General features: G+C 42.1%; 1 protein-coding gene across 1 annotated transcript in view; it reads left to right on the top strand.

Annotated features, from left to right (window-relative positions):
- tbl1xr1a (tbl1x receptor 1a) overlaps positions 1–2,997 on the top strand; it is a 38,122-nt gene extending 35,125 nt beyond the window's left edge. Inside the window, exon 16 of the mRNA XM_041935217.1 lies at positions 59–2,997. Coding sequence (XP_041791151.1) covers positions 59–85 — 27 coding nt within the window. The 3' untranslated portion in view covers positions 86–2,997. The remainder of the gene's footprint in view (positions 1–58) is intronic.
- Positions 2,998–18,365: the final 15,368 nt, after the last annotated feature.

Below are 18,365 nucleotides of genomic sequence, written 5' to 3'. Positions count from 1 at the left end.
TTTGATGGTGATAGTTTTCCATCGGTTTTAAGATTGATTTCTTTCCTCCTCTGACCAGGTGTGTGTACTAGACCTTCGGAAATAGTGCCGCTGTTTGTTGGAAGCCATGGACCGACCATGAATGTGTACATAGCCAAATGACTGTCCCTGCCTGCCCTGCGTACTGCTCACGCTTACGACTATGGCCCCGCCCACCGACAGACAGGAAGCAGGAAACAGGAACAGGAAGCAAGCACCCGACACAGCAGGTCCAGACACGGGGATGAACAGATGGACGGACAGACGGACAGATGGATAAACCGGGCGGACGGAAGCGCCCCTCTCTATCTGTGCAGACTCTTACAGAGATGCAGATGGGACGCAGTGAAAAAAAGAAAAAACTGATAGACAAAAAAAAGTTACAGATCCGTATATGTACCAAAATTTGGAAGCTATTTTGCTTTTTTGATCTTTAAACCATGCTCATCGTCATCAAAATGAAAAACAGTGAAAAAAGTGTTGATCTTTGTTACTAGTTGGATCTCGTTGTGCAGACATATCAACTTCTCCACCATAAAATAGGATGGCACTTAGTTTTTTTAAATTTCAGATCTCTTGTTTCAATGTTTTTATATTTTTTATCTTTGGGGGAGGGGGCAGGGGCTGGCTGGGTCAGAGTTTCAATCATTGGAGAAGTACATACAAACACACTCGGACATGCACACCAAACAGTGTCCTCATGATGATTTCAAACCTAAAGGCTTTTCTTTCACGTGTTTCAGTCGTGCTTTCTGCAGTTGTCAGTGGATCATACGGTTAACCTCAAAATGCAGTAACTCATGTGTGGTCCTCTCCGGAGGAAGAACTCTGGATTCCCCCTTTACATCCACCTGCTCCGGGACACAGCTGATGTACATCTAGATGCTTTAAAAACAGCTCCTCTGTGCACTTGATCTAGATGTTTCACCCCGGTTCTCCTCTCTGGACTCTTCAACCACCGCAGTTACATGTCCGGTTTCAAAAAAAGAAAAAAAAAGAAAAAAAAATGAAGAGGCTGACCTCCACTCTGAATGTTCAAAGCTGTTCTGAGTTTCAGGTCATGCCTCAGGTCTCATCTCAGATTACATACTGTACTCAGCCAGTAGGATCCCAGTGGTTCGTTTTACCTTTTTACATTTACATCAATAACTGTATGAATAGTGTCCTCCTGTACATTACTGATAAAAGCTTGAGTGAGTTTAGACTTCGAACATTTCTAATTTGATTCAAAGGCCTCAAATCATCAAACACAGGAAGCCCTGAAGTGTGGTGGAAAAAGTTCAAGTGTTTCAGATTGTCAGAGGTCGATACTCTGGAGGCAGAAAGCATCGCAGTGTCGTAAACCATGGAGGGTGGAGCCAAAGAAAAATCCACCGAGTGAAGGTGGAGGTCAGTAATATAAAAGGCTGCATGCAGTCAGGGACGGCAGGACGGGAGCCTTCACGCGTTATTCCAGTAGCCTAAATCAGCTCTTTTTATTGTGGTCCATATTTGGGTGTGCTCCGCCCACTTGGCAGGTCATAATTTTATTCTCATCTGAACAGTGTTGACGTGAACACAGAATCCAGACGGTCAGACTGTCTGAAAGCCCTCGGTCTGTATCCTCTATACGCCACTGAACTGTTCGGTCTGCAGTGACATCACACCACAATGTCTGGACTCCTGGGACAGGTGTAGTGTACCCATCAAATACAGAGAGAAGCTTTTTATATTCCAATGTGGGAATATTTGAGACAGCAGACATTTCACTGTCAGAAATCACGTGAGGGGGCAGTCAGTATAGTGTTTACAGTGCATTATACAGGGAGGGATGTTGGCTGTATTAAGCTAGCAGGCGTAGCTAAGCCTCCATCCTCAGCTGCACCTGTCTGAGGCGGTGAGGTTGCTGTGTGATGAGTGAATGGGGAAACTGTCACCCCTGCTGATGTCTTTACTGGTATTTCATGCAGTTTTGTCTCTACAATTCAAACTGGCCACTGTGGGAATCTTCTGTTCTTTGGCTCTGCTCTGTTGAAGGTTTAACACCATCATTATTCCACAGCTGCTCTGCCTCCAAGACTTCCAGAAGTGAAATTTGAAGCTGCTGATATCTTCTCACTGTTTTCCAACACAAGCAGCCACGTTTCTGTGGCGTGGAGAGGAGGGCTTCAGTGGAGCTGCTGGTTGTCAACAGGCTGCCTCGACATAGGGAGAGACAGAGACCCGCCATGTTTTCGCCTTCAGACACACGTCACAAAAACACAAGTACTCTCATGCCCTGAAATGCAGCCCATGAAGATCCTCCCCTCCCCTCCCCCTGCTGAATCTTACTGGCTGATCCCTGGCACACGATCGCTGTTCAGAATCGAGCCCCAAAGCAGAAACATTAAAGCAATATCTGGACATTTTCATTTTTCTCTGTTTTAATTGCCAGGTTCTTGTCACAATGTGGGCACATAGCTCCCTTTCTGTTGTTTCCAACCCAGGACACGAACAGACAGACATAAAAAGATGTGAAGTAGCCTGAGGTCAAGTGTAAAGTCTTTTACCCACAACATGACAATCTTGGTGAATTCAACACAGCGAAAAGGAAATGGTCACGCTGCACCTTCAGAGTATTGAATTTATCTGCCCCCTCAGCTCCATTCTTGGTTCTTCACCACCAAAATTCTGCTCCCGTTTTACTCTGAGGTTCCTGACTGAGAAGACATTTTATACTCTTTTAAAGACAAATTTCAAGTTGCATTTTTGTAATTTCTTTGTAGATTTGAAAAATGTGAATTGATGATTTATTGGCAGTGTTAATTTACATGTTCTATAAATTTGGAAGATTTTCTTTTGTTACTTTGATGCTATTGCAAATAGTAAAGGTTGACCCTGTAATGTAAGGCTCACTGAGCGGAGCTGTCATTCTGAAGGCACCTTGCCTGGGAAGAGTTTCCCCAGCAGCAAATTACCACTAAATTTGTCTACGTTTTAATAAAGAAATGTTTTACTTTTTCTTTTGCTTGAAACTTTTTGGGAATTCCCCCTCCAGAAAATTACTTTATTCTGAAACTCCTCTTGGCTTACACATAAGACAATTAAAAAAAAAAAAAAAAAAAAGCAGCTAATTTTTCAATCAAGACTCGAGGGAATTTTTCTGGTTCCCCTTTTTTCATTGCTATTGTTGAGTCACAGGTGTTTTGTGGAGAAAATGTCTCTGGAAGCAGATGTAATGGTTGAACATGGAGTTATATTTGTGTCAGTTGCATTTTAAAGAGAAGCCCAGATCACTCAGAGAATCACTTCAGCTGAAAAGTAAATGAGTGAGTGTGTGTGTGTTTGCTCTGTGCTGTCCAGCCTTCGAGCACTCCATCACAGCGTCAGCGACGTCTCGGTTTGCCCGCGAGCTCGTTCAACATAACGGCGTCATTTTTCAGCCAACTAGACAAGTGATGTAAGTCATTTGTGATTGGCAGTCTTGTTTACAACCGGATCACTGATCACTGAGGAAGAACAGAAGCACTCCATAAAATAAACCGTATCTGTGAAATATCTTTTTTCTGTGCCGGAAGCACTGCGTCACACATTCACAATTTGAGACACAAATATAATTCTCATACTTGCGTTAAACCTCAGTGTCCGGAGCCAAAGAGCCAGTGTTTCCCTGGTAACATTTGACTGTGAAAACACTAATTAAATCCTTCATAATCATCATGAGTTAGCCAAAAAATCAAGTCACTCGTATATTTTTAAGTGGATTTTATCTATCGATTCGGTTTGTCAAAGTTTAGGCTTTAGTTTGGCTTCACTCAGAGGTTTAAATCATTACATCTGCGTCCAGAGCGCCTCTGCTTCTGAGAAATGTTTGTACAAATCAGCTTTATTTTCTCCTGTATCCCCTGTAATAAATTGGACAAAATTTCATGTGTTCCCATGAAGAGTCCTGTGTACTGCTTAATAGTTTTTTTTTTCTTCCCTGTATTTGAAGCACTTCAGTTCTGAAAGTCTCTCAACACGGGCAGATTCCTCTGATGTGTTCATGCCATGCTTCGGTCTGTGCCACACAGTTTGTCTGGGTAAACGTGGCCAAAGTTGCTGAGTCAGCCTTTATCTGTACCGCCGCAGCAGAGCATCATGTCAGCCCAGCAGCATCTCTCCCATGGGCTCTCCAGGCCTTTTTGTTCTGTTGTTTTTCTGCAACTTGCATCACATCGATCTGTTATCATTTAAATCAGATCAGTGAAACAAAAGTCCAGAATAAAATATATTTTGATAAGAGTTACGAGTTTTTATTTGTGTGTGTGTGTTTGTGTGTGATGATGCTGAACTAACACCGTGGAGTTAGGAGTATTCAACAACGGTCATTGATCCATGTTTTAATTCATGTCATAATTCTAAAAATACTGGCTTCAGTGAACTGATCACACATTGATTTCAAAGAGCTTGACCCTCCCTCATGCTGGTGCGTCCTGTGCTACACAGCAGATGAAACTAAAGTCTCAGGGCATGTTTGCATGTTAGTGGGAGGAAAGAGATGTTTTGCTCATTGTCACGGAAAGGGAAGCTGCAGCCGTTTGGATATTTGTCTCCCTTGAATGAAACGCTCCACTGGCTCCACTCCGGTGAGTAGTGTGTCCTGTAGAGTCAGTGGGCTGCACAAACTGGAATACACGGCTAAATGATTAAGTTTGTATGTATAGAATTTGATCCTGTTGAGGATGAAAACAAAAACGAGAAAGGCCGTCAGGGAATCAGAATGCACTGTCACCAGAGCGGAGGTTCCTCACCCTGAGCTGCAGACAGGGCCTGAGCCTGGAACATCTGCCAGGGGGGCCATGATGAAACAATGCAACCTAATAAATAAAACTATGATGAAACTCAAAAGCTGTATCATTTTCTAACTTGATATCAGGGCCTGTTGGTGTGTTGGGAGGATAAATAAAGATCGTGCCTGAACCCAAACATGCTGAACATCACAACAACGTCTCACTTCAGTAGCCATGTTTCTGTCAATGTATTTTTATGCACATTTTGAAGTTTGGCATTAGAGGCTGATGAAAATGGCAAAATTTGAAAACTCTTCTTCAATTTCCCCCAGAAAAAATAGTTTTAATGTTTGCTTGAGGTGGTTTGTGCCCTTTTCAAAAAAGAGTTCATGTTCTTAATTCAGTTTCTCTGAATAAGTTCTGATCCACTGAAAATTTAGTGACATGACCCAGCAGCTGTTTGGCTGGATCTACCGTATTATCCGCACTATAAGGCGCACCGGATTATAAGGCGCGCCCTCAATGAACGGCCTATTTTAAAACTTTTTTCATATATAGGGCGCATTATAAGGCGCATAGAAAGTACCGTGGGGTTGCGTTATGCATCCACTAGATCAGGGGTTGGCAATCCGCGGCTCCGGCGGCTCTTTCATCCCTCTGATGCGGCTCTTGAAAATAATTAATGAGCATTTATTTAAAATGTATTTTATTTTAGTTTGTTCGTTTCGAAACAAACATCGCGTGCGCTCATAGATGACAGCTTATCCTGCGTAAAGATGCAGGTGAGGTTCAGGAGCAGAAATCACATTAACCACGTTTGATTACAATTTTAATTGCCTGTTATTTAGCATATATTCATATTTTCATTGTTTCATTGTTCAGTGAAACAGTCATTTTATTATTCAGGTTGACAGCTGACTGCACGTGCCAGTAAAAGGATGACGGCACGCAGAGTGGAATACCGCTGTTACTTCGGCCACGCCCCCTGACTACGATAGCCATAATTAACCAATATTGATCCATATAAAAGGTGCATCGGATTATAAGGCGCACTGTCGGTTTTTGAGAAAATTAAAGGCTTTTAGGTGTGCCTTATAGTGCGGAAAATACGGTACTTCTTCTATTCCATTTATTAAAACCATGTCTAACATATCCTATACCTCCGTTTTCTGATCAAACTACGCTTATTCTCTCCAAACCAGTTGGTGGAAACACAGCTAATTGGCATTTTCTTTCTTCTGCGCATTTTCTGAAGCAAACATTTCAAAAGTTTGTTTCAGATTTGCTTTTTGCTTGTTTTTTGGTGACAAGTGATGGTGAAGAAGATGAAGGTGAGTCCTGTTAGGGACCACTTGACAATTTGCTCAAACAGTAAACAGACAGTTCTTAAACTAATTTCATGACAATACAGTGCAAGTGAAGTAAGTAATATACATTTTCATTCAAATAAATGTCATTTGTATACTCTGCATAGTGCATTGATAGGGACTCAATCTACTGTATAGCCTATTGTGTAGTATTTCATCAAATACAGTTCTAGAGCACCAGGGACCAGATGCATTAAACTCAAGGCTCAGCCTCTGCAGACTTCTAAAGCTGTGTGTACACATGGCTCTGTTTTATAACTCTCAGTCATTGTGGAAGTGAACACCTCTGCCTGCTCTACCTGTCTATAGGTCGGCCAATGAAAAGACCAGACTGCAGCACAGTTCCTACAAGCCACAGTTTTCCTTTAACTCGGATTGCCTGAGATTTTGTCTCTCAGCTTCTTTTTTTACCTTCACCTTAAAACACCACCCATGGGTTGTTCTGGAAAACCATGTGTACACTTAGTCTGAAATATGCATGAGGTGTAGACATTTTTAAAAAATGCCAGTTTTTGTGGCGTGTTTTTGTGCGTACGCCTCGTTCATACATCTGGCCCCATGTGTCTGGTTGGAAAATCCTCTGGCACACAATAATGTTTCCAGGAGTTAAAAAAAAAAAATCTATAGTTTGCATGCGCAGGGAGGCCACAGCAGTTGAAGAGCAAAAGAAGAAAAAGCAAAAATGGCCATCAAAAACAAATAATTTAAAGTGTTCAAATTGTATCAAGAGCTTGATGCGTGTCACACAATATAAAAGCACTTGCTAAGCTTCTTATTTTTGGCAAGTTGAACTCCTACTTGTCCGTCTCTTATCTGGCTGCTTGAGGATCAGAGCAGGATGGAGAGATTGGCTGCTGTTAAACTTCCAGTCAGATTGTGGTCATGTGGTTCCTGACTGTGACTGTAGAAAGGCAGGTAGTGAGCCACATCCGCCATGGTCTGCAGGACATCGTAGGTTACTGCAAACAGGAAGTAGGTAGGCAGCAGCCAACTGAGGCTGAAGACACAGTCACCTACTGGCAGAGGGACTGCAAGGTGTCTGAAAGAACAAGAGAGAACATTTCATTCCAAATCTGACCGCCTTTAATATTTGGCTCCTGACTCCTGCACACAGACAGGCAGCTTTTTAAGTTTCCTGAAAACTGCCTTTAAGTTTGGCTGAAATTGTAGGGAAAATTGAAATATCGCTAAAGGCTCCATTTAAAACAATACATAAACACATCAACATTCATTCAGGATTGATTACTGGTAACTTTATTCACTACATAGTGTGTCAAATTCTGCTGTCCAAAACACTCTACAGGGGACACTAAAGGTAAACACTGTCTCTATTTTTCCCGTGATTAATGCCAAATCACATTGGTCATTTTTTCCTTGGGAATTAATTTGCAGACCATTGAAATAAATTGTGACCAAATTTTTGATGTTGATACTTAAGCCCAGATGTGAAATGTGATGAGAACAAGTTCAGCTAAAAAGAACAACAGCAAAATACATCGCATTACAAAAACCTAAGTTAAATTGAGACTGAAACAGATAAACAAAGACTCGCAATATGCAGAAAGTTTTCTTAAAATGCAAATGAAAATCAGGAGATGTATTTAAATGAAGGTGATAATATAGCATACAAAGGCAAACCACAGAAACATAACACATGAACACATGAACACTGATTTAAGCTGTGTGCACTATTGGTCAAAGTGAGGAGACTGTATTCAATAAACATAATAAAGAGAGATGTGCAAAACAGCTGAATTTAAACTTCCTGATCGTGCACATGATTCATCAAACACTCTTCTATCTCTAACATGACAGATGTACTCACTGGAATCTATCTTCTCTGGATTCTCTCAGCATGATGAAGACAAACAGTCCGACTTCAGTGTTGAGGGAGAACGACACAACTTTGTCCAACATGACGACAAAACCCTGAAAGAAAACACTGGTGATCGGCAGAATTCCACCTACTTCAGCTCAATCTGAGCACTTCATCATCATCATCATCATCATTACTCTTCAGTGTCATCAATCATCACCATTAATTGGTGTGTGTGTGTGTGTGTGTGTGTGTGTGTGATTGTCTCATTTACCCTGGGATCACAGGCTGACACGATGAAGATGACACTGAATCCAAGCAGTGACATGAATCCTTTAGTCAAGCTGGAAGACAGAGAAGAGGAGCGTGATTTATACGCCATGCACCACGCCAGAAAATAAACTGCAGGTTAAATAATAAAGCAGGACGGACAGAAAGCCAGTTGTAGGCAAAGGCAAAGCAGGAACCCGACAATAAATAGACTGAGAAACAGACTGACTGGCTTTTGGGGAAACATGGTGTAAGAGCCATGAAACTTTGAAAGTCTTGTGCTTGAGGGAAGAAATACAGATTTTATGTTTGCTTTAAACGAAAATTATGACAATACAGGAACATTTTTCAAAGAAGTAATATCTTTGGCTGTGACTACTGTTAGTGTAAAAAATACTTTTAACATTTGGATTTTAACACACAAGCTTCTTTGGGCTGCTTGAAGAGCTTTTACTTCCCATTCAAAAGCTACAGATGTCATCAAGAATGTCATGTTCCAGGTGTAGTTTCACAGCATGGCAGTGACAAGCACAACTCCACTTTGACGAGCACTGCTGAGTAACTGATGAAGCTCAAAGAGTCCTACTTGTACTTACTTACTTTAGTCACTATGGGTCTATCAGACAAACTGTATTTTGTAGTAAGCGTCACAAGATACAGCTACATTTTAAGTGCCTATGGGAACCTCGCAAGTCAGAAAGTTTTTTACAACACGTTCCTGCAAATGTTTCACAATAAAAGACTTGTTAAAAAATGAAGGGTTTCTGCACACTGAAGTGCTACCTGGCCTTTAATTTGAGTTTGTATTAACATTGTAAAGCAGCTACTTTAACAGGGCAGACAGGAGCAGATCAAAATGAGGCTTTGTATATAAAGTATTACCAATTAAACTCACCAGAGGGCATTAGAAATAAAGGGCTGTTTCTAATACAAACCTGATTCAAATACAGGCCTGGTACCTCCTGTTGGAGAGGTAAATAAAGGTCCTGCTCACTATTTGAGGAAACATAGCAGGTCCCAGTTACATTGCCAAGAGTAGGATATACACATGAAATCCAGGTGCAATTTAATCCAGTTCCTTTTACACTAAACCACATGCATGCATCTCAATTAGCCAGTTCACAAATCGATTACAGTTTGTCTTAGTTTCCCCAGTGGCATGTAATTGCTCTGAAAACCCCAGAAGAAGAATAACATGGGGCACTTAAGCACTTTCACCATCCTTGGTAGACTTCCAAACGAAACTGATGCATCTTGGAAAAACATGTTTTTAGACTATTTCATTATTTGGCGAGCACGCCTCTCAAACCACCGCCAGAAGTGTCTCCACAAAAATGTGGACGTGTGTTCCAACCCTGGAGGATTTTATAGCAGGCTGTGTGAACTGACTGTGACGAGTATTTAGAATAGCCAATTGCTAATTTTTTGTGGCAAAACATAGTTTAATATTATTGTTAAAGTGGAAAAAGAACTTTTCCACTTTAACAAGTGGAAAGAACCCCCCCCCCCCCCCCCCAGTGTTTGACTGACTGTTGCAAAGACAACAAGATCACTTTGCGTTTTCCTCAGAGCTGAGCAACCACCAACAACACAGGACACTCCATGAGGAAACAATCAGCACCACTTTGGAAATAAGAGAGAAGAAAGCAGCATGACCATGGTTGGAGAGGAAGTGGAAGAAACATTAGGAGAGAAAACATGAGTGATGATCTTTGAGAGAATGTGCCCCCTCATATCTGCTGCCAGTTTCTGACATGAACCATGATGTCAGCTGATGCTTGTTCAGGTTCTTTCTTGTTAGGTGAGAGCATAAACTGTTATAGTATCACAAAGATGAGCCAGTGAGACAAACACTCCCGCTTCTCTCCCTTCTCACGCTCTGAACTCACCTTCTCGCAGAGCAGATGTGCTGTTTGTTTGGCAGGTTTCGCTCCCAGGCTCCCAGACACTCCAGTCTGCTGCTCCACAGTGAGCTCACCAGGCCATCGACTGAAGGAAACACAAGCAGTCAATACAAAACGCCTCGCACATAACGCTTAAAGGAATACTTCAATATTTGGGGAAATTTGCTTATTGGCTCTGACAGATGAGTTAGAAGATCGATACCACTCTCATATCCCTCCATTCAATATGATCCTACAGCCAGCCTCAGCTTAAAGGTGCCCTGTGGAGTTTACTTATTAACATGTTAACGTTCAATATTATTCACAAAACCTCATTGTGTTTATCCTTGAGGTCTAACTAACATATTGAACGCATTTTTCCCTCATAAAACATTTGCAAAGCAGTTTTAAATTCTGCATTTTATACGTCCATGTTTAGTTGCTTGCGCTCTTCTTCTCTCTCTCGTAACCGCCACATGTGTGATGAGTGGAATAATGTGAAACCATATGTGCTGTTCATCGCCTGGCTCTGTCCACTGCTGTGCCACGACACGGTTGACAACAAATTCTCAGAAGTGAATTGAGTGACGAAATAGCATAATAGCAAAAACTGTAAAAAAAAACCCCACCAAACACTTTCTGTTGTTGGCCTGATTGTTGTCGTGACGACTCCAGCACTTTGCATTGTGGGACACGGTAGGCGAGATGGACTGATCTGATGCATACTGGTATGACATCCGGGTATTTTTGGCATGATGCAGATTTTGCTTTTGTTTGCATTCTGTATACCACATGCTACATCTTAGCCAAATCAGTAAGTACTGCTAGTATAGTAGGTGGTTTTGAATAGAGCCTGGGGAAACATGCTAGCTGTTCCCCTTTGCCTCCAGTCTTTGTGCTAAGCTGTCTCCTGGCTGTGGCACCACATTTATTCTACAGACATGAGAGTGACATCCCTCTTCTCCCTGCAAGAAAGTGAATAAGTGTATTTCTCAAAATGTAACACTGTTCCTTTAAATATCAAAAAACTCTAACAGTAGAAAATGAATAGTTTGAACAGTAACTTTGACTTTAGTACTGCTACTGCAAAAAAATAGTATTACCACGACTAATACTACTGTTACTACGCTTCTTTCAAGTAGAAGAAAAGAAGAAACACGTGCAATTTTCTCGTAGTTCTAATTGTCTCTGTGGCAGCAACATCAAGCTCATTAATGGTGAGGAATGACATTCAAGCTCTTACTGGTGTGTTTCATGGCAGATCCCATCACCAGGAAGGACACAGTGACGCTGATGGCTATGAAGACCTGGATCAGCTCAGCCACCCAGGAGTATGCCCTGTAACGTTCATTAATAATCTACATGGTTTGGTGGGGAGGGTGATGGATGTTGGTGGATGTTGAAAATGAGGACACGACAAGGAAGAAGGGAGGCACGTTTTTGCACTTTTCTCTTCAAGCTAGTTCTAAGGTTGGAAATAATTTGCAGACTCAGTAAGGCAATGATCAGCTCCCTCATGCTCATGAAATCATCATTTTGGTTGGGATGGAAACCTGCGGGCTCTCAGCTCTCTAGTAGAAAACACCCAATTTAATGACAGACACAATTAACTGGGGTCCCATCACTAATTGTACCAGAGAGTCAGAGGCTGGATTTGTAGTGGATCTGTGTGGGCCCAAGCCCCTCAGTTTTATCCTCCTGAACTATATTCCCTTTAACGGGGCCAAGCCAGGCCAGCTCCGTTGTGCAATGTTTGACAGCCAATTAAGTCTGTCAGCCATGCCCAGCCAGCCACTGCAGCTAATTGCTGCGTGTTTCTATATTAGCAATGCAGGAAGTTGTTAGCAGGGCAGAAGCACTGTTTCTTGAGTAATTGAATTTGTTTGATCCAAACAGGGGCTGACCACATCTGGAATTCATCACAAACCCTTATCTGGCTCTGCATGTGGCAGTTTAACACACATACAATATACTGTATTCTTCTTACTAACGTGACGGTGTAATAAAACAACCTGCATGGATTTATCTAAGTCTAAGCATCCATCATTTACAATCACTTGCAAATATAGGGACAACTAAGTAAGAAAGGCACATTTTAATCTCTGGGCTTCTCAGACAACACAAACAAGTGAATGCGCATGTCTGCGAGCGCCTGTTCACCACCCTTGGTTTGACATTACTAATGACAACATTACTAATGATTGCATATCTTATCACACACTGCAATGCTATGACAGTTTCACAGTCACAGTTTCACAGTATCACACAATTATTATTATTATTATTATTATTATTAGTTACAATGACCCTTAAAAGAGTTGAAAACAGACATGACACTAAAATAACACTAATATGGCTGAGCTCAATAGCGTAAATAAGCAAATGTACATGGTATGATAACTGTCCCCTGAGGTGGACATCAAGTGGCCAGACTTTAACAGGCTGATTCATTCATTCATTCAGCAGTTCAATAAAATTAGTTTTGAAATACGCTCCATGGAAAGTTCAGGGAAGAAATACTGCTACAAAAACATTTCTTCCACCCACCACAGCTCTATATGGCCTCGATCAGTCATTATTGATATACATAGTATGTTCATGACACATAGACAGCAGGAGATTAGTGTGGTTTGTATGTCTACAGTATCTATAAATATTCATGTCATCCAGGTGACAGAGTATTTGGAAGTCAACTGGACTGCTGTTTGCTCTAGAAATAGTTCCCCCACTCATGTGATGTCCAGGAAACACACAGAAAGGAGTGTGTGTGGAGTCTTACCTTAGTCAAGGGAATGGTTGCAATCTCTCCTGCCTTCTCAGACCTGAAGGGAAAACAAACACAGGGGAAAAGTCGGTTTATCTGATGGTTATAGGGACGGCTTCAGAACTGTAGGGTGGTGGTAGGGTGGAGTTCAGTGGTCTATCCTCCCTCAGCCATGACTGCCGATGTGTGTTTGAGCAATGCAAGTCTTTATCCAAGCAGAACCTGATGTTGATTCCACATGGTCTTCTGTCAATTCCAATGGGAGTTTTTCAAAATGGTTTCTGGTTCTGGTCACATGGTTAACATTAAGTAATTCCAGGAAATTGTGAGAGGAGAAAAGTGCACGCTAATCATCAGATGTCCCACCAGCAGCAGTAAAGCGACAGAGTCAGAGTCCATCAGAGAGTCCCAGTGTTTCATTCTTAACTGGACACAATCAACCTTAAGAGCACATTCCCGTGACATAATCAGAATGTAGGGTTAAAATGCTTTTGTGTTATTTCTATTCATGTAAATGTTGATGTGATTATAGGCTGAAGACTGCATCAGAGCGGAGTGGTCAAACATAATACACAAAATACACTTTCTGGAGATGAGGTACATGTGTGCTTTTAACTAGTGAAGCCACTGAAATAACTTGGCCCAAACCTTTGACTGGCATCAGTTTGTACTGACACTTCCTGTACCAAGCTAAAGTTTGGTTTCATATTAGATTCTTCTGTCTGTTCCTTTACATTTACAGCAGTAACTATCATTTATAAAGGGCTGCCCTCATTAATCTCATTAAGAGTCACTTAAACGGAGCGCGGCTCATCTGTTTCTTGGGTAGCTGGCCAGCTCCCAGCCTGCAGAGGGATCTCCTGGGGAGATGCAAGAACACTACAGTAGGGCTAAATATTAAATGAGGCACAAATGGTTGTAAAACATACGGCAGGTCAGGGCTAAACCTATGAATCAGTGTTTCCATTTTAAACTCTAATTCTGGCCATTTGTCTACCGCTGCTGTAAAGTGCTGGAGCTTTCATTAGTTTTTTTTTTGTGCTTTCCTTTGCAGCCCAATAAACACAACTGAGAACTCCACTCTAAAGGCAGGTGGGGACAACTTAAAGACTTCAATTCAGAAAACGTGTGCTTATGGTGCAACCACAGCCCAGGTGCACACACTGTGCATGACATCTGTTACACAGCCACAGTGGTTGCATAGTGTAACTGTAGGGCTCGTCAAAATGACCAACTGACTATGATCATCATATCATGATGGTCCACCCGACACTGAAGTCCACAGCAAGATATTTCAGTAACAGCTGGCCAGACTGCTGTAGAATTATTTGTATAGAGCGTCTCCTCAGGACAAATCTTCCACTTGACCAACACTTTGGACTCTGACCAAAGTCTTAAAAACTTCTATGGCATTCACTGTGGATTCAGTGCCCAGTTAACCTTTCCTCTAGCCCTGCCATCAAGACAAATGTCTTTCTGCACAACAAATATCAAATTGTATGTCTATTTTAGAAATGCTGTAAATACTTCTGTTTCCTCTTTCTTTTGTTGTCATTATTATTAAATGGACCATCTGTTATGAGAGCGAGGGGATTTTGTAATAGTTAAGGTGGTGAACCTCCTTTCCTATCCCAAAGATCATGATTCTGTTATTTCAGCTATTTCTGTGTCATGTGACATGTAAACGTGGACTCTAATCATAAGAACTGGCTTCTCAGGTAAGACTCGAGCCATGACCCTGATGACTTCAGACTTGTTGACCAAAGACAAAAAATTACGTTGTGAAAAAGTATGCAGCAGATATCAATTCTACAGCAACCAGTTCCATTGTTCAAGCAGGGCAGAAAGTGGTGTTTGTCTAAGCTGCTAAGCATGCTACATGCTCAACACATTGATGGCTAGCAGGTGTAATGTTTACCTTGTTCTCCTTGAGCTGTGCACAGCATCTGACCACAATGTTCCCATAGACAGGCAACACAAAAGTGTGGGCCTCTCTGGCCCTGCTCTGAACTGGTTTACATCTTATCTCACAAACTCCTCTAAGAAATATGTTATCAACTGTGACACACGTACCACAAGGCTGGATTCTAGGTCCCGTCCTTTTCAGTCTTTTTATACTGCCCCTTACAATGATAACTCTATACTGCTGTATCTCCTGATAACACAAGGATGACACACATCAGGTTCAGTGTCTTGCCCAAGGATATGTCGACCCGTAGACTGCGGGGGCCAGGGATCAAACAAACGACCTTCTGGTAAATTCTGAGCCACAGCCACCTCACCACAAGTGTATGTTACATATGTTTTAATGTTTGGATGGCTCATAGCTTCCTTCAGCTCCACCAGAATGAAACAGAGGAAACAGGCACCAGGCTAAACCCTTGGTGTCATCATAGTCTCTAATGGCCATACTCGGGATGTAACCAAATATGTCTTTCGTCACTTGAGAAGAATTGCCAGACTGAATCTGTTACTCTCTCAGGTCAGTACTGAGAAAGCTGTGCGTGCTGTTGTCACTAGGAGGCTGCACTATTGCAATGCTCTCCTCTCTGGTCGACCAAAAAAAATGTGACAGATCATCATCACCTGGTCCAAAATGAAGCTGTTATTATAGCCTACTTCATCCCGGGGGGGTCACGAACGTCTGCACCAACTTTAATTATTAGTTGTCGAGACATTTGTTTTTAAACCACAAAAGTCAGCCGCATGGTGGTGCCACAGAGAGACACAAAGGTTGAGACCTGACCTTGGACTTGACCTGTGATTTCCCAGCTAAGAGACATGAAGTTTCCTGTACCCATCTCAGTGACACACATGTGAATGTCACCTCTCTGACAGTCCCACATGTCAGAGGCAACACACACTCATGAGTCAGAGTCCTTCAGAAAGAAGTGATCTCAGCCTCTTCCCTCCTTTCTTTCAATAACCTCGTCTATTCAAGAGGGTTTTTTCAGTCAGCCTTGTTGAGGCTGCTTAATCGTCACACAATGTCAGTCATCCAAAATACTCCTCTCCCACCCAGTTGTTGAACAGAGTTTTTCTTTTACTCTGCTCCTGGCCCTTCAGCTCAGAGGTCAGGCACTTAAAGCCGGCTTCATCTTCCGGTCTTGGCAGCTGGCAAAGCTCAGCCTCCTCGCACCTCCTCTTCAGATGGCTCAGAGTGAATCTGGGCCTTGTGGGTGGCTCCTCCTTCACCATCATGACCTCCTCCCACTGAAGCCTCTCATTCTGACGTTTCCACGGCCTTTCGGCCATTTGCCGACTCTCCTGCTCCATGCTTCATCAATGATCTCCTTCTGCCCGTGCAGTCTTTCAGCTTCGTCGTCTTCAGCTTTCTTCTTTCTCTGTCCTGCACTGCTGAAGCCCTTCCAGAGCAGCTCTTGCTCTACGCTCCATCTCCATTTCCCTCAGCTCTCTGAACATCTCTTTTTTGGGCTCTTTCCGTCTGGAGTCATTTTTTTAATACTGACTTTGTTGTATTGACATCGCGTTTTCTTGTCTCTGTGTACTCATGCAGGTTGGTTTCCTTTCAGTCTATCTCTTCTGGAGGTTTTTGGTTCAATGATAGAATAATGGGGGGGACTCTACAAGCTCCATTCTAGAAGCTAGAACAGTCGCCCCCTGTGACACACAGAGTTCCAAAAGGGAATTATCTAACATGAAATGTGCGCTTTTGCAATATTGTGGATTTTAAAGACTGGCCAAAATTGAATGAGCAGAGGCAAAGATAAACTGGCTTTTAGTCTCTAGTATTGGTTACGCTCCAAATCAACTTGATCCTATTACACTCTGCCACATCTCCAGCTTTTAACACAGACTTTCTGTTCAAAAAATACTGTGTCCAAACTGTCAGTGTTATTTTCTCACACTAGTCAAATCTCTTCCAGAGCCACAGAGAACATCCTTTTCACAGGCTGACTTCCAGACTGTAAAATGGGTTGCTCGTGTTTGTGACTTTAAAGTGAGTTTGTGATTTTTTTGTTGTCCTCAAGAGTTCAATAAATGGACCATTTCCAGCTGCGCTAGCTGCACGGCTCGAATGGCGGAAAGGTCACGTTCGTTGGCCAGATGGGCCACCATTATTATAGTATTACATTCAATAGGCATCTACTGCATTTTGTACAGATAGTTATCATCCCATGATGTGTTTGGTGATCCCCTGACTTTTCATTCACTGCCATGGTTGACTTTATTGATTCAGACTGAAATGTCTCCCAACTATTGGAAGGTGATTCCTGACTGTTCCTGTGGCATCATTACCATCATCATCAACATAACCATCCATCATACTATTAGCGGAAAAATGCTAACATTAAACCATGGCTACCATGAAAGTCATGTATCTAACTTGGCTTCAAATTGACAGATAATGTTGAAAATATTGTATTTTACATTGAGGCATTTAGTCCCCAGACAGCAGAAGGATACTGTGAGGAATCAGGATTAGGCATCGCAAACCCCCCCAAGTTTTTGTTTGTTTGTTTTTAAGTCTGGCCTCCACAGAAAATTCTGTCCCTTGGACAAATATAGTTGACGACCCCTGCCATACCTTGTGTTATGAATAGGATACAGTTCATTAAGTTTTCTATTTTGAATTGAATTGTTTATCAATCAATAATAAATTATTTGTGACAGTGTATGTACAGTGTAGCTTAAGATCATTCACAGTGATCCTGTCCCCAGGTGAAAGGGGTTTTATTGTGGCTTATTTCCCTGTTGATGACATCATTGTCATGGATACAATAGCTGCTGGAGACAGTGTTGTGTGTTGCTGCTGCTGAGTTCACACATTAATGTTACAGCAGAGGATTTGTTATCAGCTCCAGATACAGAATGTGTCTCCTTTTCTCTAGAGCACAATAACTAGTGTAAACTCAGCTGTAAGAATCAGACTAACTGTCTGAACCTTGTCTGCCTCCGTTTCATGCTAGCACAAACACAAGAGATGTGATGTTAATTAACTGATTAAATATTATTTTGATATTGCCAAACGTTACAGACCTCTGACGCTGAATAAAAATCAGATGCAAACCTTTAAGTAACAAGTTTGAGTCTTCCACGCAAGGTGCTGACCTGCATGTTTGATCTCTGAGAAGAGCTTTTTGTTGCACCCTCCTCACACTGCGCCTCCTGCCAAGCTGGCACACTTGACACCCGGATCCATCTGAATGCCCTGATTGAAAGCATGCACAGATCCTCCTCATCCATCCTGATGAACAAAGATAAGGCTACAGCTCTCACAGGAGTGGACGCGCTCACAGTGTGTGCTGTGTTTTCATGGTGGAATCAGAAGTACGAGCTGCTGTCAAAAGCAGCTGTCACACCTATGTCACACCTATTTCAAAGTCAAATTTGATGTATATGTTCGAGCGTTTTCTCCAGTCTTACAGTTTATAACACAGGCTGACCGACTGGCTCCTATCGCAAGCTGAAAAAGGACGAAAAGGACGAAGATCAGTCATGATACTTCAACTAACACCAGGGCTGTATTCATATGACAAAAACTACAACCTTGAT

The sequence above is a fragment of the Chelmon rostratus genome, chromosome 4, assembly GCF_017976325.1.
Source record: "Chelmon rostratus isolate fCheRos1 chromosome 4, fCheRos1.pri, whole genome shotgun sequence".
NCBI lineage: Eukaryota > Metazoa > Chordata > Actinopteri > Chaetodontiformes > Chaetodontidae > Chelmon > Chelmon rostratus.
Note: the sequence above shows the minus strand (reverse complement) of the source record. Positions and strands in the feature narration are given on the sequence as shown.